General features: G+C 39.5%; 1 protein-coding gene across 1 annotated transcript; it reads right to left on the bottom strand.

Moving 5' to 3' along the window:
• Positions 1-1,194: 1,194 nt before the first annotated feature.
• On the bottom strand, positions 1,195-21,249 carry LOC108670596. Its single transcript, XM_018158063.2, has 9 exons — positions 21,019-21,249; positions 12,485-12,694; positions 9,267-9,455; positions 7,122-7,204; positions 6,301-6,439; positions 5,693-5,857; positions 4,886-5,086; positions 4,006-4,125; positions 1,195-3,534 (listed from the first exon to the last, which is right to left on the bottom strand). The coding sequence occupies exons 1-9, from the start codon at positions 21,074-21,076 to the stop codon at positions 1,838-1,840; spliced, it is 2,862 nt and encodes a 953-aa protein (XP_018013552.1). The 5' UTR covers positions 21,077-21,249; the 3' UTR covers positions 1,195-1,837.
• Between the last annotated feature and the right edge of the window lie 1,567 nt (positions 21,250-22,816).

Below are 22,816 nucleotides of genomic sequence, written 5' to 3'. Positions count from 1 at the left end.
TTAACGTTGATTCTGCCGTGTATTTAAGTAAAATATTATTTCAGCATTTATAGTAGTCTAGAAATGTTAAAAATTCACTTGTTCTGCTGATCGCTGAAGAATCTCAGACAGTCAAATTATCTAGTCCCTGTAGTTAGTATTTTTAATTAATGTTCTGAAAATAACCTTAATTAAGATAGAAATGAAAATTGGGATGAAGAAACACTCAAGCAATACCTTTTGTCGTTCACAAGTTATTCGATTGTTTTACGTACAATTGTTACCTTCTACTACATTCCAACATTATTCGTTTGCGAGTACTTTAGGAGTACAAAAATAATTGTCAAATTATTTATTATATCAAATTAACCGAAATGCCAAATCATTTATTATATCATAAATTGAGCAATAATAGTACACTAAGAAATACGGGCAGTTGTGTTCATCTGCTTAATGGGCTACACAAATATTTTCTAATGATGGCAAATTATTTCAGAATTAATCATTTAAATATGGATGAGATATTTAAATAAATATTTATGCCTTTCATTCAACGCATCTCAGTTACTTCATGGAGGCATTTTTGAAAGTTATGTTATTTGTATCGATGTTACTACTGCCTGAATCAGGCAATCAATTTAATGCAAGCCTGGAAAGTCTCACTTAACTTTTCCGGTTTGATCGTAACAATCCTTAGCCAATCTGAGGAGGGATTGCCATGACAATACTCGCATTCGTTATGTTCATTCTTTCTGATGTATTCGTTATGAAAATCAGAAATTCGAAAGTTATTGTTCCTCCATCTTTTGAAATTTATCTTTGAATGTCTACATTAAATATATAGGGACATTTTTATAAATTGTACTCATTTGGATTCGGAAGTAAGAAAAAGAACGACTCAAAAAATATCAAGGTACGCCATAGTTGTGACGAATATTGCATCTTAAGAATAAACTTGTACTTTTCTCATAATTAGATGGTATGCAAATGTTCTAATATCTATAGAAACCTAATAATATATTTTCAATAATTCCCGTGATATTTTCAATGCATTTTTCTGCGGTTGTTATACATTTTTCAAGCTTCTGATGAAAATTTTTTTCTGAGGTATAATGTGAAAAAATTATGGAAAAATGAAACCAATTGATGCCTGTTTTATATAAATCATTTACAATAAATATTATGTACAATAAAATATTATGAGAATTTACGATAATAATGATGAATGCTGTACACGACTAATAATTTTTAACATGCGGAGAAAACATGTATCTGCTATGATGATGATTACCCGCTCTACTCACGGCAGATTTTAATAAGTGCAACAAAAAAACACGAAGAGAGTCAATTAATGAAATTCAAAGCTCATTTTGTTTGATGAACTCCCATCGTTTTTAGTTAAATAAGATTTATGAATGACACGCGCGTGAAACACGATGCATGTTACTGTGGCATTAATTTGTCCCATCGGCTTTTCCGCCGACAAGGACCGTCAAGTAAAAGCTGTGGAGATTTAAGTAGTTTCAACTAGACGGAAATCAACTTGATTACATCGAGCTGAAGAAAATATTGTTACAATCATGATAATAGAGGAGAAGAAGATGCTAAAATAAGCTATACAATAAGAAATTATATGGTAGCAAGGCTGATGCTGCTGTTGTGCGGGAGGCTAAGGTCGGTGGGTTCCACGATGCATGAAGTTACTGATAGTAAGGTACCGACTACGTGATTAGGAGTGTATTACAACAAAAACAAAATAACCCATTTTAATACATTAACCGTCGTCATGGCTATTCACAACTAAACGTATTGTAACAAAAGTTCCCGTCGTTATATAAAGTTTTTAAGGTAAACGCAATTAATGCTTAGGAATTGGAGGCAGAGGTCTGAGAGTCCCAGATGGACTGGTGCATTCGCTGGCAACGCTGGGTGGTCGAGAGATGTCATCACAAGACGCCATGTGCTGATATCCGTTGTACATTTTACTGCTTCTAGAAGACGCGTCTGGTACAGATATTCTTATGGTGGAATCCGAATAGGTTTGTTGGAGGGGAAAGTGGCTTCCAGAGGAACGTGGTGACGATTTCGTAAGTGTTGAAGAATTTTGATTGGAATCAAGTAACGCGGCGTTTGGTAAAATTGACGAAGAAAATGATTCTTGAGGAGCGGGTGAGGATGAAGGGAAGGAAATCGAGTAAGGCTGGAGAACCGGAGGAGCCATGCCTTTTGGTCTCGGAGGTGGTGTTGGTCTGCCGGCATTAATGATACTTAGAGACGGTGAAGCCTCTTTGGACTCTTCAATTGAAGTATAATTCGATTCTTCGATCTCAGAATTCTGCTGAATTGAAAGTTCCGGAGGTTTCTTTTTCTTCTTGGATTTGTCCACCTTTGCGTAAAGCGCTAAAATTTCAGGAGGCACTGGGACCGATGCTGCGGTATCCTCCAAAGCTTCGATGCCCTGCAGAATATCGGGTATTGATATTGTGGACACGTCGCTTTTATTGTCTTCTGCTAAATTGGTTCCTGATGACTTGGGCTTAATTGAAGCGTATCCATGAACGATAGAATTCTTCTTCATTGTTTCGTAGCCAGGATCTTTTTCTTTCAGAGTTTCATACTGATGATCCTTTTCTTTTATTTTCTCATAGCCAGGGTCCTTTACCTTGTGAATGAAACAGTCATTTTTCGTGGTCAATGATTCTTTACATTCGTTGCAATTGTTGCTCTCTTTAATTTGATAATTATTCGCATCGTCAGCTGGAGTTTTACGTCTGTCATCCGGCACGGTTTCATATCCAACGCTTGCTTTATCTGCGCTCTCGTACCACAAACTTCCTTTGTCTCCAGAAACACGCTCGTAATTCGGCTCTTGCTGATAACAGTGATCTTCGCTATCAGCATCCTCGTCCACATACGACTTTTGCTGATTCAGTTTCCTGATAGTTTCGTAGCTGTGTTCCGAACGTGACCGCACTCTTTCATAAGGCGGTTCATCGAGCCTATTAATGCTGCCCGATAAACTGCCGCTGTCGGCGTTGCCAGTACCATTCTCTACCGGGATTCTAGATGACACGCTTAAAAGATTGTTGTGGTACAGAGAAGAAGCAGGAGTTCTGTTCCCGTTGTTCATGCTGTCGTTGTATTGTCTTTCCATGATGTATGCGGCGTTGTTTAGATAACCGGTGTCGTACGTGGGGGGTCGCTTGAGGGGAGATCTGAGTAGAGGGTTTAACGAACCAGGACCTGTAAGGTAATGCCTCCTTACAGCAAAAACTGAAAGCAAAAACAGAAGAGCTATCAATAAAAGTGCTGCAACAACTGCTAGACCCATGACCAATGGAGAGTTGAAAGCAGATGATTGCTCTGGTGCAATTTGGGTTATTTCCTTCTTCCTGATCGTAGTTTCGATTTCGTAGTTCAGTGAACGGCCGTTAGTGGCGCCTCTGTCTGTATTTTCTATGAGCTCCCAGTGAGCAGTGGTGATGAGTTCACATGTTATGTTTACATCTCGCCACTTGCCGGAGTCTTCACACGTGCTCACCATATCAGCAGATGCTGCAAGTAAAGAAAATTCAACTTGGCATGCTTATAAAATTTCATTTAATCGGGGCGTGAAGCAGTCAGAGAAAATCATCTTCTGTTTGGTCAAATTGGATCAGGATGATCCAAACAAGGGCAAAAATGCATCGCACTTTGGTCAATGTTTTACACATCTCCCTGACTTTTTTCTCTAATTAGCTACAGATCTATTGAGTTAGTTGTACGTATTTTACTACAAATCTACTGTTTTTTGCCTTAATTACTTTCACATTTACTAACTTTGTTAGCTTTAATTAGATACAGATCTACTGAGTTAGTTCGCCCTAAGTAGCTACAGATCTTATAAGTTTAAGCTCTACTAAACCACAAACCTACCAAGTTTTTTCTGAGCTCCTATTAGCTAAAAATTTTCCGAAATTATTAGCTCTAATAAGCTACTGATCGATTAGCTTTCATTAGCTACAGTTAGTGATGAGTTCGCCATACCATTAGTTAGCCGGTATCCAGGAGCACATGTGTAGACGGCGATGCCTCCGTGCACGGACGTCGTGTTGAGGAGCGTGTGGCGGGCGTGCGGCACCTCTGGCGGATCACCACAGCTCACTCCTGGCAGGAGAGACTCAGTTAGTAAGACAAGCTGCAAACTACGATAAAAATAGAGTATTGAGTGTAATCATGGAAGTAATGGAATGAATAATAATAAAGAAAATTGCAGTAGCCAACTGATTTAGATTTTGCTGTGACACGAGTCGCCAGACGCGAGTAACCTATAATTGTTGAGTTACCCAAAAATACGATGTTAGCCGTCCAGCGATAGTTAAGTTACCCAGAAATAGTTGAGTTACCTTACCCAGCAATACGATGTTACCCGTCCAACGATAGTCAAGTTACCCAGAAATAGTTGAGTCACCCAGCAACAATCAATAAATCTCCTCAGACTCAAGTGCGCCAACATCAAATTTTCTATGGAGGCGCACCGATAGTAAAATAATGAAAAATTCGAGATGCAGTTAAATACACATTTAATTATTTGCGATTCGCAACAATAATACAGATCAATAATAATCGATCATAGCGATAATAACTGGTGCATTAATAATAAACATCCGAGTACAAGTTCGATTCGTAATCGGATTTCCTAGAATTATATTACGAACTTACCGAGGGTCTATTTGAAATCTGGAAATTTTTATTGTCATTACACGAAAGATGAAGATCGATAGGAAACGTGCATTATTTCAAAACAATTTGGCTAGAGATTCTAAAATCTAGGCTATAGATAGTCATTATCCAAGCATAGATATAAAAGTTTTCGAATTCTTCCAGAAAATTTCTCATACCAGTTCATTAAATAAAAGGCACTCACGGGCACAGACGGGTTCTACGCCGTCCCACTGGCCAGAGTGCTGGCACCCACGGGACTGGTTCCCGCGGACCGTGAACCCGCCGGTGCACCGGTATCGGGCCACGGTTCCGGGCACCAGGTCCGACGTCGGTACCGAAGAATTCGGCGACAAGAAATCGATGTTCCCGTTAGGAGGATTAGGCAGATCGGGACAGCGAACCTCTGTGAATGAGAAGGTATTTTTATTAAATAGGGCAATGAATTGAGAAATTTCCTAAATTAATTTCTACGTAGTGTAATTAGAAAATGAATGAATAGAATTTAGCCTGTACAAGTTTGAAATTGAAATTAGAATAAATTGAGGTATGATGTGATAGACTGACGAAATAAAATGGATGATAAGAATAAAGAGAATATCTAGATATCATGAACTACAACCAACACATAAACGAAAAAATAATTCCGGGTGAACGAGACACTTGAGTAAATAAACTTCGCCTAGAAAATAAACTATAGTTATCCTATAAATAATATATAGTAAGCCTATAAATAAAATATAGTTAGAATATAAATAAAATATAGTTAGCCTCTAAATAAAATAAGATACCATTAACTCTATAAAATAAAATAGATTTAGCCAATAATAAAATTGTCTTTATAAAAACATGACGTTTGACTAGAAAATAGAACAAATTTATTTTACATAGTAAATAATATTTGCCTAGAAGATATAATAATTTTAGCCTATACAATAAAATGAAATGAACATATAAAATAAGAGATATTAAGTGAACGAAATTATCAATAATAATAGTGAGGGCAACTGACGGACGCAGCGAGGCTCCTGTCCCTCCCAGCGTCCTCCAGACGAGCAGGTGTGGACGCTGTCCCCCGTCAGGGTGAACCCCCGCGAGCAGCCGTACTCCGCCCGCCCCCCCACCGCCGTCACGCTCCCGTGCAGGGGGGCCCCGGGGGCGCCGCACGGGGTGCGCTCTGGGGGAGTTGGGGACAGTGAACGCTTTAGGGAGGGATTAATAATGGTTGGGAGAGTGAAGGTGGCGAGGGGAGGTCTGGGAGTGAGGGGAGGTCTGGGAGTGAGGGGAGGTATGGGAGTGAGGGGAGGTCTGGGAGTGAGGGGGGGTCTGGGAGTGAGGGGAGGTCTGGGAGTGAGGGGAGGTCTGGGAGTGAGGGGAGGTCTGAGAGTGAGGGGAGGTCTGGGAGTGAGTGGAGGTCTGGGAGTGAGGGGAGGTCTGGGAGAGAGGGGAGGTTGAGGGTAGTGAGGGAAGTGAAGGTTATAAAGGCAGCGATGGGAGTGGGGAGCATATGTGGGGATTGAGGGTAGTGAGGGAAATTGCGGCATTGAGGGCACTGATATTAATTACTAAAAACAATATATATACCTGCATACCCCCTCCTATCTGAAGTACCTCGCTCACCTCTGAAAGCGAAGACCTCCACTTCACACAGGCCGAAATACTCTTCTTCTTTTCTGTCGTCTCGTATGTACACAAATTGCCCGGGATGTCCGACGCCATCGTTACACAGGAACACAGCCTTGTGTGTTTTGAATACTCCCTGTACAAAAATCATCTCATTTACATTTAATCACCAATTATTTACACGTTCGAAGAATAAATCAAGGCACACAAGCGTGAACGTACAACGTATAATATATGTAAACACATGGAACTAATCATGAATTTCAAACAATGTGATAATATTAAAAGGTAAACATTTTTTTCAAAAAATCATTTGCAAAAAATTGACCAGGGGATATTTAATAACACTTTTACATAGCCTATTAACCTAAAAACACTTAATAACACTTATAGCCGTGAATTATGAACGCTCCCTGAAAAAAACTCTCTAGAACAATTCAAGAATTATATGAGTATATTTACAAAAAAATTAAGTTTAGTTTCATTTCATAGCTAGCACAATAAACAATAAATTAGAATATCTATTTTGCTGTATTTCTCTCAACCATAGTAATCGCCATACAGCTGCTTCCTTCTGTATCGTCGCCGTTGTTTACATTGAATTTGATGCAGTATTGCGTCGTCATTGTTTACCTTGAATGTGATGCAGTATTGTATCGTCATTGTTTACCTTGAATGTGATGCAGTATTGTATCGTCATTGTTTACCTTGAATGTGGTGCAGTATTGTGTCGTCATTGTTTACCTTGAATGTGGTGCAGTATTGTGTCGTCATTGTTTACCTTGAATGTGGTGCAGTATTGTGTTGCCATTGTTTACCTTGAATGTGGTGCAGGGTTTGTACAGCGCCTTGTTGTCAGCGAGCAGCTCTATTACGTAGATGGTGAACTCCTGCAGTGAACCTGCCGAGTAAAGGCGTCATTACTGCCAAATAACGACGAAATTACTGCTCAAAAATCTGTTGTTAAGTATAACGGCAATAACATTGCTATTTTTAATCTCCTTTTATTCACTCGCAAGTTCTAATCCATACACAATTTAGATAAAGAAGAACAAAAACAGTTCTTAAAAATAACAGCATAAATCAGTTTTCGAGTCTATATATAACAGTCAAATAATTTTTTAAGAATGAAGTTAATTTACAGCATCGGCGAAGTTCCTTGACTACATCCTGCCACCTGCAACTATCCCATATAGTGTCAGTGATGTTTCAGAATTCTCAGGTTTGGGACATCTCAGCATAATGCCTCATTTGCATTGTCGTTCACATTCCATTTTAATCATGGAATGCCAAACCGTCTCCGCACATCCGGCGTGAGCAAAACTGTCCTATAGCATCCACATTTTGCACTATCAACACTAGACGAAATTCAAAGTGATTTACTAGGCGTCTTAGAACAGAAACCTATCAGCCTTTGTATTTGAAGCCTTCAGAGCCCTAATACAGAGCAGCCACATTTTGCACTTATTCTCTTGTCTTGCAAAGCTCAAGAGTACGCCTCAATTTTAACGTCTTCAAAATCCAATACCGTTCATATTGCAATGTTAAAATACCATGAAGGCACAACATAGTCCTATAAAAATTTACTGACTGCACTTCATAGTAGCCACAAAGCCTTTATACCTTGCAAGGTTAATCATACGAACAAAGGTTTTCTGAATTCAATTAAGAGTAAATAAAGCTTTTTTCCCTGCATGACCACCAAATCCGCTATCTCAGCGGGCCATGCAGCGTTCAATAGCCCTGCTGCCGTATGAGTTTCTCTGTTACATAGTGCCGGTGTATTGCCAAGTCATCACCAAACAATGCCGGCAATTATAATTGCGGTCATGCTATAACAATGCACGCTTGTATAACATCGACGTAACGCGCAACTTCCTTACAGCGTCTTGTTTGCGTAACTTGTTCACTGTATATAGGTTTGATGCGTAATGCATTGGGAAGGCTGTAATTTATAACACGTTACTGCTCAATATCTTATAACACGCAATATCTTATAACACGTTATATATCTTTATAACACGTTACTGCTCAATATCTTATAACACGTAATATCTTATAACACGTTATATATCTTTATAACACGTTACTGCTCAATATCTACGTTACTAAATATCTTCGATGCAAGGTGCCGACTGAGGTTTTACGATGAAATTATTGCTTTGATCGCAAGCTTATAGTTGAAGGTCATTGAATTAGTTAAATTATTTTCTCATGAGCTTTCGGATGCCACCAACACAATAAATAGTGGAAAATTAACCTATTGTGCCTGTGACAGATGGCCTCATCTGACGGCATCGACTACTTGGAATTAAGGTAACTACGCACTAATTGACTGTAAACGCTATCACCACTGTAGATCACAACTGTTCTGACTGTACTCTGTCCTGACTGTATAAACGCAGATCAAAACTTCCTAGACAAGACTACCAATTAAGCAGAATGGTAGAAGTTACCAAGTCCGATGGTGACAATTATGGTAACGGTTACCAGGATTGACGATCGCATGAAGGCAACAGTTACCGCAGGGCTGATAGTAGCAGTTACCAGGATTGATAGTAACAGTTAGCAGGAGACTCAGGAATGATAGTAACAGTTACCAGGACTGATAGTAACAGTTACCAGCACTGATAGTAACAGTTACCAGCACTGATAGTAACAGTTACCAGCACTGATAGTAATAGTTTGCAAAACTGATTGTAACAGTTACCAGCACTGATAGTAACAGTTATCAAGACTGATAGTAACAGTTACCAGCACTGATAGTAACAGTTATCAAGACTGATAGTGACAGTTACCAGGACTGATAATAACAGTTATCAGGACTGATAGTAACAGTTACCAGGACTGATAATAACAGTTACCAGGACTTATGGTCACTTGAAGGCAACAGTTATCAGCACTGATAGTAACAATTATCAGGACTGATAGTAACAGTTACCAGGAATGATAGTGACAGTTACCAGGACTGATGGTGACAGCCACTCTGATGACGTTGAACTTGTGCCCGAGATGGACCTGCCACCAACGGGGGTCAGGACCGCGGGGGGTGAAGGAGCAGGTGTCAGGGGACCCGTCCACAGCCAGACCGGGGCTGTAGGACCACAACGTCCCGGACTGCAGGCTGCGCTTGCCCGCACCCACGTTGAAGTCTGCCCGAGCATTGTGTGTATTGTTCATATAAACTTTATTAAATATTACGTCATACAACAGTACGTAGATTTATTTCAATCGCAATATGTATAATGCGCATAGTTTTATGTAAATTATAAAATATCCAAAATTATGTTGGAAAATACAATGTATTCGAAATCCCTATTATTTAAAATGTGCAACAGCACGAATTAATTCCCTAGCGTTTTATGGAACTTCCCGCTGAGTGTTTAAAAGATCATCTTTGAATTCAAGCGAAGAGGTAATTAAGAGAGGTTAATCCATGTACGGTCCCGTACGTCTCAAGTCGAGCGAACGGATTTTGCTTGGGCTAACATTTACATGCCGGAGACGAAATTAAAGTTCCATAACTGATAAATAAATCTGGCAACAAAGGTTATAACTGATGGAAGAATCTGGCAACAAATGAACAAATGTTAAGAATGATGAAAGAATCTGGCAACAAATGAAGAAATGTTACGGCTGATGAAAAAATCTTGCAACAAATGAACAAATGTGACAACTTATATAAATGAGGGCATCAGAGGATTTTCAATTTATTTTAATTAATTTTTGGGCTTCAATTCGCATTTTTTTTGAAGCGTGTGAATGCTAGGAAAATTTTTAAAAAATCTGTTCGGTCAGTTCATGGATGCATATAAAAATTAAAAAAATATTGTCATTTAAAGGGAAAAGGCATGCGTATGGTTCACAAATTAGGTGCTATTTATGTGATTGGTGAAGTAAAGAATGTAGGCCCTATCAATGCTCCTCTTCATTCAATCTCAAATAATGGCGGTTTCCTCCTCCGTCATCCAACGGTGATTATCTCAATACATCATAACGGCTTTCATCAGTCGTACATACTTATAACTGCTCCTAATTCAATCAATACATCGTGAATTTGTATAGGGCAATTTAATTCGATGAACTCGCCTAAAGTTTTCCAGGGTACACAAGCTATATTGAGGTAATATTAACGCTAAATAAGATATCCATTAAGATTTGTTTACAATAAGACATTGGTCATTCCTAGTACGCCAATTGTAAACAATGTATTCATTTTAAATAGTTTAACTTGCTGAGCCTTTAATAAAAATATTCAATCAAAAATTTTTAGAAGTGAACAAGCATATCTCATGGGTGCTAAAATTGGCCTCGAAGAAGCAGGATACGACTAAAAAGAAAAAACTTGACGCAGTTCAATTTTGATAATCATTTGTAAGCAAGATAATCTGAACAGCAAACCACATGAGTGGACTCAGTCAACACGCCGATTATACATCGTAATGACATGATCGGGAGGCTTGTAGACACAATTAAGATGTTTACGTTGGACTGTCGTACAACTTTTCTGTCGTTTAGACACGAGATTTTGTTGATGTGGCAATTGTCGGAACAATTCTGTTGGCACTAACGACAATAAGTCGTTAGCTTTCGCTTCCCTTTCGCTTCTGAAAAACTAGCGCCATGACACTTCACGAAAACATGTGTCCCGTGACACGATGAGAAATACGCAGTCAGCGACAGGAAACACGCATGTTTCAGTGTGATAGGAAATATGTTTATTTTGTGACGCAAAATGTACATTTAGACGGTGAAAAATACGGCACTGATACTGTTTTAAATCAAGATTTAAAGGCTCAAAACTTTGAAAGTTGAGGAAGTAAACCTTAAAATTTTGAATGATACTGACGTGAGACGATAAAATGAACAGCTGGAGAGAAATAACTGAACTGATGAAACGGTGGTAAGTAAGGAAGAGAATCAGTGTGAGGCGAATAAATATTTTTGCACGTGGAACGGAGTGCGTGGTACGAGGGTGAGATATACAAGTATAAAATAATTGATAACGAAATCTGTGGGTTGAAATGAAACAATGAATAATATCAGTGCCTGAAATAATAGGTGACAACTACATAATAAGCTTTATTGTAGCTAAAACTTCCGACCGAAAGACCGATACCGCAATAAATCTCACATAAAGAAAGAGTATAACACAGGTGAAAGGTTTCTACGAAAATGATTGCGAGAAACGCACTTTGCATCAAACGTTGGAACTTTCAAAGAATTCACGAGAAAATTCTTGAGCCTCAGACGAGTCGTGATCATCAGAAGACTTACCGACATATGGACGGCGCATCCAGCAATGAGATCGGGGGAAAGTGAATCGAACTGCTTGACTGATTTACGAATAAATCATCTGTCTGCCTTCATATTGCCTCGCAATTACTGCGATAAATAATTTTACTGACTGTATAGTGATCGGTAAATCAACAGTGTCTCGATTCCACTACATTCGCTGAGCTTTTACCGCTATTAACACCGCATTGTTTCAGCGTGTACAAGCTTTATTGCTCAGTAACTCAGCAGCGTTACGACTTCCGTGTGTTTTGAAGAGTATTTCGCCCCCGCAATTATTCCTTATTCTTTACATTGCTTAAGCTCCTCTTCATGAGTAAGCCTATAAGGACCTGGAGGAACATATCTGTGACTTCAGATTGTCCAGTTCAGTGTTCAGTTCAGTTCAAATTGTTCAGTTCTGTGTTCAGTTGAGAACAATTGCCCCTGAGTGTTAGAAGTTTTCCACAAGGTATTAATGTTATTAAAACTTTATTCTATACCTCAAAGGTATACCACAGGTATTATAATGAGTTTTTTCTTGTGCTCGCGACAATGGATTTTAGACATACTCCTTTACTCGGTGTAATCAGTTTAATTACAGGTTATGCATTAATCACAATTAGTCATTTTTTTATGCTCTGTGAAGAGTTTACAACTATTCATCTTATTTCACCCCCACTCACCACAGAGAGGGACCTTCCCCTCCCCCCACTCACCACAGAGAGGGACCTTCCCCTCCCCCCTACAGAGATGAACCTCCACCCCCACTCACCCCAGAGAGGGACCTCCCCCACTCCCCACTCACCACAGAGAGGGACCTCCTCCACCCCCCACTCACCCCAGAGAAGGACCTCCTCCACCCCCCACTCACCACAGAGAGGGACCTCCTCCACCCCCCACTCACCACAGAGAGGGACCTCCCCACTCCAGGACCCGTTCACAAGGCAGGTTCTCTGCAGGTCCCCGAAGAGGACGAAGCCCTCGACGCAGGCGTAGCTGACCTGCGCCCCCGCAGGGTAGCCCCCTAAGGGGAAGCCCAACGCGTCCCCGGGCTGGTCCCCAGACACCGTCCCGTTGATGGGGCGGCCTGGTTGCCCGCACACAACTTCCGGGCCTGATGAATTTATTTCATAAATAACAGCAATTTTCTTGAATAAGAGCAATTATCATAAGTAACAGCAATTTTATTATTATAACAGCAATTTCCATAAATAACAGCAATTAACATACGAGTGTGATTATACGACAAATAAAATAAGTAAATGTAATGTTGAGCATTTAATATATTAAATATTTTTATGATACGAGTGTATTCAACAAAATCCATATTAATTGGTATTTATTCATCATTGATCAATAGATCAACGTTTGGACATAAATCGCGATGAATGCTTCTCGTGGGACGGCAGATGTGTTCTGACGATGAAATGATCTCAAGTTCCAAATAATTAATGCAGAATTAAGTTACATTAATTAAGTTACTGACTTTATGGCGGAGGATTAAAAGAAAACCAAGAAGGTTTATCAATAAAATGGATAAATGCTAATAAGTTTATCTGAGTTAATAGAGTAAAAAAGTCAGAACAATGTAAATGAATGAGCTCTTAATAATTAATGCGGAAACGTAAATGGACTTGAATACTTGAATATGAAAGAAGTAAAATAAATTAAGAACAAATCTGAACAGGATTTATAGAATATTAAAGAACAATATCCAGGACCGCGGTGCAAGCCGCCGCAATATTAGGACAGAAATTTCATATTTCTTGCATCCTTTAATTCCGGAAACATGATCTCCAGTACCCGGAGGTTGTAAATGTGGGGCGATGTTTGGCTAACTTTCTCTTCGTACGAGATAAAGCGAGCAAACTAGAGAGTGAAAGAGGGAATGAGAGAGAGAGGGGGAGTGGAAGTGGGAATGTAAGAGAGAGAGAGAGTGAAAGAGAATATGAGAGAGCGAGAGAGTGTGAAAAAGAGAATGAGAGAGTGTGTGTGAAAGAGAGAATGAGAGAGAGAGAGATTGCGTGTGAAAGAGAGTATGGGAGAAAGAGAATGAGAGAGAGTGTGTGTGTGTGAAAAAGAGAATGAGAGAGTAAGAGAGAGGGAATGAGAGAGAGAGAGGGAGTGAAAGAGAGAGAGAAAGAGAGTATGAGAGCAAGAACCTGAAATCCTCTAGCGGGTCTAGCCCTGGCCCAATAAGTTGGGAGGCACGAGTACTCAAAAAAATTGAGAGGGTCATATCCTAAAAATGATGACACACTTTCTTAACCACGGCACCAGAAGAGAGCAGACGTAGCACTGATACTCCATTTAGCCGAGATAACATGGGTCAGGATGACTCACAACATCACAACAATCGCATCGCAACTTAGACAATATCTAACTTATTTCTCTGAGAGGGTCCGTGATGCTAATAACACAAAAAAATTAACGATGCAGGGTATAAAATTTGAGCAGAAACTAAAAGGCAAAATAATCTTGATGATTGCAGTATATTCATTGGGATTCATAACTAAATTCTTTATAAAAGAAATAAAAAGAAAGAAAGTTCGTGCCATTAAATTACAGGAGCGATAGAACAGTTTAATCATAATCAAAATAAAACTAATTTTCCATGATAAAAAAGATGTAATATAAAAATGAATGGAAAGCGTGCATTATTATCTATGCTACCACGCAACTTCCTTGGGCGCGCCTATAAAAAGTTTCGTTGGGCGCCGCGCGTCCGGGAGACGCTAGAGAAATTTTAGAAACTATCGAGCTGCCTTGCCTCGCGCGCTCTCGCCTGCACATACGAGGAGTTCAGTCCAGTTTTTCTTACTCAATATGAACTTTCATAAACATAAACCGACAAAAATAGCAATTGATCATAAAATCGGTTCAACTGTAAATGATTTTTTAACTATATATATTGTATATGTGTTTATAAATATCTGTATTGATTGTGAACAGCTTAAATGGTATTTGTTCACAAATAATAATAATAATATAATAAAAATGGTTGATCCAACCATCAAAATGTGCTAAGGGTACATTAAGGTTTGCTGTCCGATTTCATGCATGGTTGCTATCGTATTTTCTTATTAGCGTTCTTGCTTTCAAATCATATAATAGCCATGACGCTTATTGCACTCATGGAAGTAGAACGAAAATATTATTTACAACCGTAGCATTCTTGCAAGCTCATGTTTAGTAATAATTGCTGGAAATTTTTCTGTGCAGAAGTAGGCAAGGTTGGTGGATCGAAATACTGCACGCTGTGTTTGTCTCTTCCGCGCAACATCACCGGTTGTTAAAAGTAGCACCTAAAATTAAAGTGAAACAAGAAGTGACAAGATGATACAAAGACCCTGACAGAAATCAAGTTGTGCTCTAGTTGGGAGGTGTGATTTATTCATACTCGAAATCTTAGAATAACCATAAAAAATTGTGATTGGATTCCGTCTAGTGTGACTGCACGGTGCCAGCACAGTTTGGTGAGGGACTACTGCCTTTTTAGCGCATTTTCTCATTTATGGAAAAAATGCACTATTGTGCTCGCCATGTCCGTCTGTCTGTCTGTCTGTCCGTCTGCCCGTCCGTCCGCGACCTCAAGTTTTCGTCGACGAGAAAATGCGCTCTCTGTCACTCACTGCTGTGAGTACTGAGTTATGTTTTTTTAATATTTCCAGTGAAATATTGTCTGACTATGTAGATTTGCTTCAACATCCCTTGTTTCGCATATTTTCTAATAGTTCATTTGCTTTCAGAAACCGTTTGCGGTATATCAAATGAAGAAAGAAAATTCGCACAAGTATTTAACATCCGGCGACAAGTGAACTCAACATTGACGGAAATAGAGACTAAAAGTGATAAACACACTGCGGCTACAGTTAATGTCGTCTTTACTACTAATGCCATCATATCTCTATTATTAGTCCACTTATTTCGCAAGTTCACAAAAAATTTGAAGGCAAAGAAAAGGCCAGCGAATTGTGAATTTGCAAGGATTTGTGTTTTATTTTTTCTTTTATTTTTAATGTCTCATGCAAGCAAGTGTTTGTACAGTACCAGGCCACGCATTGAACGCTCTACACGTGTCCAGCGGTCAGCAGTTTTGGTAGCTGCGAGGTCGCGGCACTCGTTCAATGAGGTCACGCGTGCTGGCTTCTCAATGAACAATCTGAACAATGATGTGTGTATGTATGTCTGTTTATTCGTGCGTGTGTTTATATGAGTGTGTGTGTGTATGTGCGTATGGGAAGGTAAGTATGTATGATTTGTATGCTCGCGATCCCCTCTCTATATCGCAATGAATAATCTTAAGGGGGTCTAATTAATGAATGGTCTACGAAAAGGGAATTGAATGTGGACAGATAAATAGAAAATGATCGGATTTTAATTGTTGCCAAGATTGTTGTCTCCTGTTGACCTACACTGCCTTCGCATAATACGAAATTTTACAGAAGAAATTTAAAATAATTTTGATTTTTTGCATAAACGCTACATTTGCGTTACCATCAGTAGTCGCATTCTTACTAAATCAGATATAATATTGGAATATTTAATTATTCCAACTATCGATGCATCTCGCATTGAAATTTAAAACTCATAGACTGGATTATAAATCTCGATCGTCATTATATAGATTCCATGACACCTATCAATGAACAAAAATAGAGCCATACATTACTGAATTGTACGTAGGGGAAATGTTTTATAACACAATGTTACACGAACCAACTTCATTACGATTTGCAGGAGCAAATATAGAATGAAATTGAAATTACTAACAGTTGACAAGTAAATGGTGCCCGCAAAAAGTTGTGCAGTAAATAATGATCACAAACACATTTGAAGCAAAAGTTCAATTCTAGCATAGGAAATTTCACACGACAGTCGAGTGCTAGCTTCACGGCTAGCTGGTTTGCCCTCAACAGCTGCGGGAACTCGCTAACCTTGATGCCAACAGCGCTTATATAGTAGAGCTCGCATGCTACAGGGTCCATTGATCATGCCATTCATGCTACGGGGTCCATTGATCATGCCATTCATGCTACGAGGTCCATTGATCATGCCATTCATGCTACGAGGTCCATTGATCATGCCATTCATGCTACGAGGTCCATCGATCATGCCATTCATGCTACGAGGTCCATCGATCATGCCATTCATGCTACGAGGTCATCGATCATGCCATTCATGCTACGAGGTCATTGATCATGCCATTCATGCTACGAGGTCCATTGATCATGCCATTCATGCTACGAGGTCATCGATTATGCCAATCATGCACGAGTAACATGCTACAGATCCCGCGCAGTCGCCTGTACGGTACATGACGCAACTCAACGGAAAGCTTGCTCTAGCAACCATATTGCATAACAATGGCTGAAGATCATATGTATGTCACTTTAATCATCAAATTGTAATTATCGTGCGCTCTATTTAATGATTCATTCAATACACGTACCATGCGGTTCAGTGGCATGTACCCGATCTGAGCATATCCTGTTAATTGATCCAAAAGTCAAACTGTGGAACTTTGACTCACATGTGAATACATGTTATATTACATTTTTATACACATTCAACTTTGATGACATTTTCTCATAACAACCATGCAGAAATTAATCAAATGTATTTACATTGATATATTGTACTCCATGCGACAAAAATTCAGTGAAAACCATTTCTGTCGTTGATATATTTTCGTCTGGCATCCATGCCGTGATCCCAGCTAAGTTGCAAGTCGAGCAAGTCATGCGACCAGAGCACCGAGACGACTTCTTCCGTGAGACGAAAACCACGATAACCTCGACGTGAACCTGACTCTTCGTCTCACGCGAAACCCGACATGCGGGGCGTAACGAAGGAACGTTAGGGCGTTCTAGGTCACACGAACATACCAAGATTAACTCGATCTCGTTGCTGCAACGTGTTGAAATTCAGGTATAAGTGGTATGGTAACAAAGGCTCGAGTGGTCGAGTTAAATGATTGGTTGCTTAATAAGTGATTAATTAATAAGATTTGTTGCCTAATTAGGGATTAATTAGGGGCATATCAGGCCCTAATTTTAGCGGCATATCAGGCTCAGCGGTGGATAATATATGGAATTTGTGCGTTATCTGTATCAACATACTCGTAGTTTTTTCACTGCTGTAACTATAACTCAACGATGCGGAATCTTGTTACTTTTCGCACTATAACCGAGGCGAATACCCTCGTATCAAGGTAATTATATAACCCTTTATTTGCAGATGCAGGGTATGCCTGGCGCTACCGCCTCTCTTGGCAAGGATATTAAACTGCGTCTAGTCATCGCCGTATCGAAGTTGGCAATTATAGGCAGTTTGGCGGGAGCAAAAACAAACACGCAAAGAGAAAACGTAAGAAAATAGGAAAAATCAGGGGACGAAAGTATATAGCGGCGTGAGAAGAGAGATGAGCAGAGACGGGAGGGTAACGACACGGAAGTGGAAACAATGAGCAAGAAACGGCGGAGAAAATTAGAGACTGAGATTATAAGAACAATCTTACATTATGGAATAAATTTTAGAGAATATACTAAGTGGATAGTTTTAAACACGTATGCTGGAAGCGAATTATGAGGGCCACCAATTTTGAAATGCATGTTGGAAGAAGAAACACGTACGACATTCTTGGTAATTGTAACAGCTAAACCAAACGAGAAAGCGAAAAAATGGCTTTACATTTAGTATTTCTGTGAGATTTAATTAAAAATTACAGTGATTCTGCGCACGAGTTTTGTTTCGATGATGACTTTAAAATGAGCGGCTGATAATTGTATTGAAATTGGAGCTGGCAAATAACCATTTCGATGATTTCCCTGAGATGAGAGCAATATTTTCTGTGACTATTTTATGCGTTAATGATGCTAACTTAAATTAAATATAAGCATCATTTTTCAGGGTTCAGTCACACGAAAACTATCAAGCTCCAATATAAATGTTAGATATTTGTACGTTTTAATCCTATGTATTATGTATGTATATTTGTAAAAGCGGTTGTGGCTGTTTGTAAGATTGAAGCCTGGCATCACAAATCTATAAGGATGCGAGTTCAAGATATTTATCTTGTTGGCATGTAAGCCAGACCTTTACATTTAATAATAGCAGAAAAAATTTAGGTGTTTAAACTCGTATAAAAAATAGAGGTGAGATTCATATGCATATGGTATAAATGTTCGTGACAACACACAATCTGTGGGTATACTCCACTCCCATTTGGCCCCACACAGAAATGCCACACAGCATGCGAGCTGTGTGGGTGCGGAGTGCCCACACAGGAGTGCCTGTATGAGCAAGACATGAGCAGCGCCCAACACACGTCACCGCACCACCGCACTACTGCACTACTGCACCACTGCACCACAGCACCACTGCACCACTGCACCACTGCACCACTGTGCTCACTGAACGCTGTGCGTGCTCACTGAACGCTGTGTGTGCTCACTGAACGCTGTGCGTGCTCACTGAACGCTGTGCGTGCTCACTGAACGCTGTGTGTGCTCACTAAACGCTGTGCGTGCTCACTGAACGCTGTGCGTGCTCACTGAACGCTGTGCGTGCTCACTGACCGCTGTGCGTGCTCACTGAACGCTGTGTGTGCTCACTGAACGCTGCATGTGCTCACTGAACGCTGTATGTGCTCACTGACAGCAAGTTTCTGCTGCATAACAATGGACGCACTGTACTCAGCACGTTTGTGTCACCAAACATGCGCCAAAAATGCGTATGTCTTCATACGAGCGCATTATTTGGAATGCGATGAACGTGCAAAGTTCGTACAGGTTCACATGCAGCGTTCAGAACTGCTACACTTTGTATGATGAAGCATCATGAGAGTTCGAACATATCAAAGAGAGTTCGACCATATCATTATTAATAAGATCCAGCCTTCTTTAAATCTGAAAATCTTTATTTTTTCGATTCTTAAAGAACATTAACGCACATATGTGCGCACGAGGTCATAGGCGCGTATATGTGTACGAATTCGTGCAGCCTTGCAAGTTCGTGCGGAACGTTGCCGCGGTCGTGAAAGTTACGCTGCTGTAGCTACGCTTGTTCGTCGCTTACGCTTGGAATCCCACTAGAAAATTATCGCCGTGTTATGTGCGGGCATTCGTCCTCTCAAGAAGATGATTATTTGGATTATTTTTAGTAAGCGTTTTGTCTACCATGATATTATTTTGTCTACCTTGATATTCAGACAAGCAGAGAACTTGAATTTAAAGAGCAAAATTGAGCCAGCGTCATTAGATTATTTCTTCGTATCTAATAAATGCAAAAATGCAATTAAAATGACAAAATCTTGATTATGAATATTCTGGATGAAATTTTTTAACATGTATATCCAAGCACAATGAAAACTTTTAAATGTCTGCAAGTGAATGAATGATAGGTATTAGAAATTCTTGAAATAGAATCAGTACAAAAATTAGCAGAGGGAAATAAATAACGTTGATCAACATTATGATTGCGCTGATGTGCCGTACAAACCCGCTAAGCTGCACGAATTCGTACATGTATGATGGTATGAGTGCTGTGCTGGTGGCTGAACGCTGTGCGTGCCAAGATTATATAATTTCACTCCTAAAACAATATCTGACCAATATCCACAGGACCAATGAATCATAATAATTAAAGATCAGATGTAAACAAAGAATTAGGTATAATAATTAGAAATTATTAATAACTCTTGATCAGCACCATAATAACTCCTAATTGGGAGTTATTATTAATAATATAAATTATTTATGATAATAATATTATAATAATAAACAATAAAACCATTGTATCGCTATTAAGTCACATGGCGGGGGCCCACGGCAGGGCAGGGCGCTGAGGCCCTCAAGGCCTCGTGAGGGAAGCTATAAAGAGCGAGGGAAATATTTTCCGCAGTTTCTCATGCCATGAGGAAATGTCACTTAAAACTGCCGCATTTATATGATTTTTTTTCAATGCGTTCGCGGGACACTACATTATTATTGTGTCGGAATCATAAATTGTGCGATTGTTTGCGGTATTATGGATCACACACAATTTTGATGGAAACGTAAAGTTAATTCTTCAATTGTTCAGTTGTTCAGTTGAAAGTATAATTAAAAAAGTGACGTACAACAAAGTAAATTGATATGTATTTCAGAATTTTTATTTCAAATAAAGAAGTCATATTATAATAATAATATTGATAATGATAAAAATAATAACAATAATAACAATAATAATAATAATAATAATAATAATAATAATAATAATAATAGTAATAATTACCTCTCAACAATGTTCTGCAATTAAATCACTCAAATTGTATGGCATTGCATTAATATCATACATTCCCTCGCACAAAATTCTTTAAATAAATCCCCAAAAAAGCATATGAGAAAATCATGTCGCTTTTTATAAATTCCAGGCATTAATTGGACGAGGTCTCACCTTGAGCCGCGGCCGCAGCCCTCAGCAGCAGCGCCACCAGCAGCAGCGCGCCGGCCATGTGTGGCCGTGACCGAGCGGCGAAACTCCGAGTGATATTCGCCACGGGCGCGTGGCAACTGGAGCAGCCACACGGGCGCGTGGCAACTGGAGCAGCCACACGGGCGCGTGGCAACTGGAGCAGCCACACGGGCGCGTGGCAACTGGAGCAGCCACACGAGCGCGTGGCAACTGGAGCAACCACACGGGCGCGTGGCAACTAGAGCAGCCACACGGGCGCGTGGCAACTGGAGCAGCCACACGGGCGAGTGGCAACTGGAGCAGTTCACTGCACTGCCACTCGGACACTTACGGGAACCAAAATAGGTGGGCTTTCAAAATTCATAGAAACTCCAAAATATTCTTTATTTCTGTTTTTTAGCGATGTAAATTCGTGTATTGTGAAGTTAAATTCCAAACTTTTCAAGTATCACAACATGAAATAAGTCTTCACAGCATAACTCAACACTTCGATTTCGGTCCACTGTTTGAATATACGAGGAAAATTACCAAAAGAAGTTCACCACTAAAACTAGTCACATTAGCAGGGCTTATTTTTTTGATCGCTTATTATTGAGCACCTGTAAATTCGAAACTTAAAAAATATAAATAAGATAGGCAACCGGTAACACTTATATATTTTTTCCACAAACTTTTGTAGTGGTATCACTCACTGTTTTCCTGGGTAACAAATACGTTACCCGGAATAACAATAAAATAGTTACCCATAGTCCCAGGTGTGTTACTTAAATTACCCACTAACGGACCACCTCACATCGGAAGAACGTGACCTCACACATGAGGGAACATTAGGAATGTTGGGCGTGTCCAGAATCAGTTCACGAGTTCCAGTTTCTATAGATAATATTAATTGGACTCGACCCCAACTGGTCTTTCTTTCAAGCTGGATTGCAAGAATTTATATACGAAAATAACTTATACGTACATTAGAGAAACGTGCGTTCGATGCTATAAGCCTGACGTGAAAAATACTGCTACAAGCTTGACCTGTAGTCTGCAAGCATTTGTATATGGTCACACGGACCTTTGCACTTGTTCTTATATATAGGATTGCACATGTTATGACTATGAATAGTGCGAATTTTATTATTATGACCACTTGCGTCTTAACTAGCATTTCCTAAATTATTAATACTTAGATTAATTTCAACTGCATTTACTCCAATAATATGACACTGCAACTGCATGCAGACATTATTTATGCTAACACTTTAACTGCAATTATTTTAACTGCACATAGCGTTACTGCTATTAATATTAAATTAATTACTTTGACTGCGGTAACCACGATTGCTATCAACACGAAAACAATTTCTGTGATCTCTCAAACTATGACTATTATCATTGAGCTTTCAATGAGGAAGATGATAACAGCAATGTTTGCAACCCTGCCTTTCATCGCATCATTCTCACGCCTACTTCCGCCGTTACTTCTCTTGTAAATGTCATTACTGCAACAACAGTACTTTCCACGATTGTAGCTTGTACGTGTATTCCAATCGCAGCCTTCCTTCTGACGGCCAGCATATATTACATAACATAGTGATCTCGGCCCTGAAGCGTAGGCCTGATGTGGCCTGTCGCCGATTCTTTTCCTTTTCGTGACTTGTTCACAGAAGATCTAAAACTGTGTCATTTACCAGATCTTTTCACGACTGACGATAGTTTGAAGTAGCTTCTAGACTTCCACCGGTTTCGATATGGTGCTAGGCATTTCAAATCTGAACATATATTTTTCCAT

Source organism: Hyalella azteca, unplaced genomic scaffold (genome assembly GCF_000764305.2).
Source record: "Hyalella azteca isolate HAZT.00-mixed unplaced genomic scaffold, Hazt_2.0.2 contig11947, whole genome shotgun sequence".
Classification (NCBI taxonomy): Eukaryota; Metazoa; Arthropoda; class Malacostraca; order Amphipoda; family Hyalellidae; genus Hyalella; species Hyalella azteca.
Note: the sequence above shows the minus strand (reverse complement) of the source record. Positions and strands in the feature narration are given on the sequence as shown.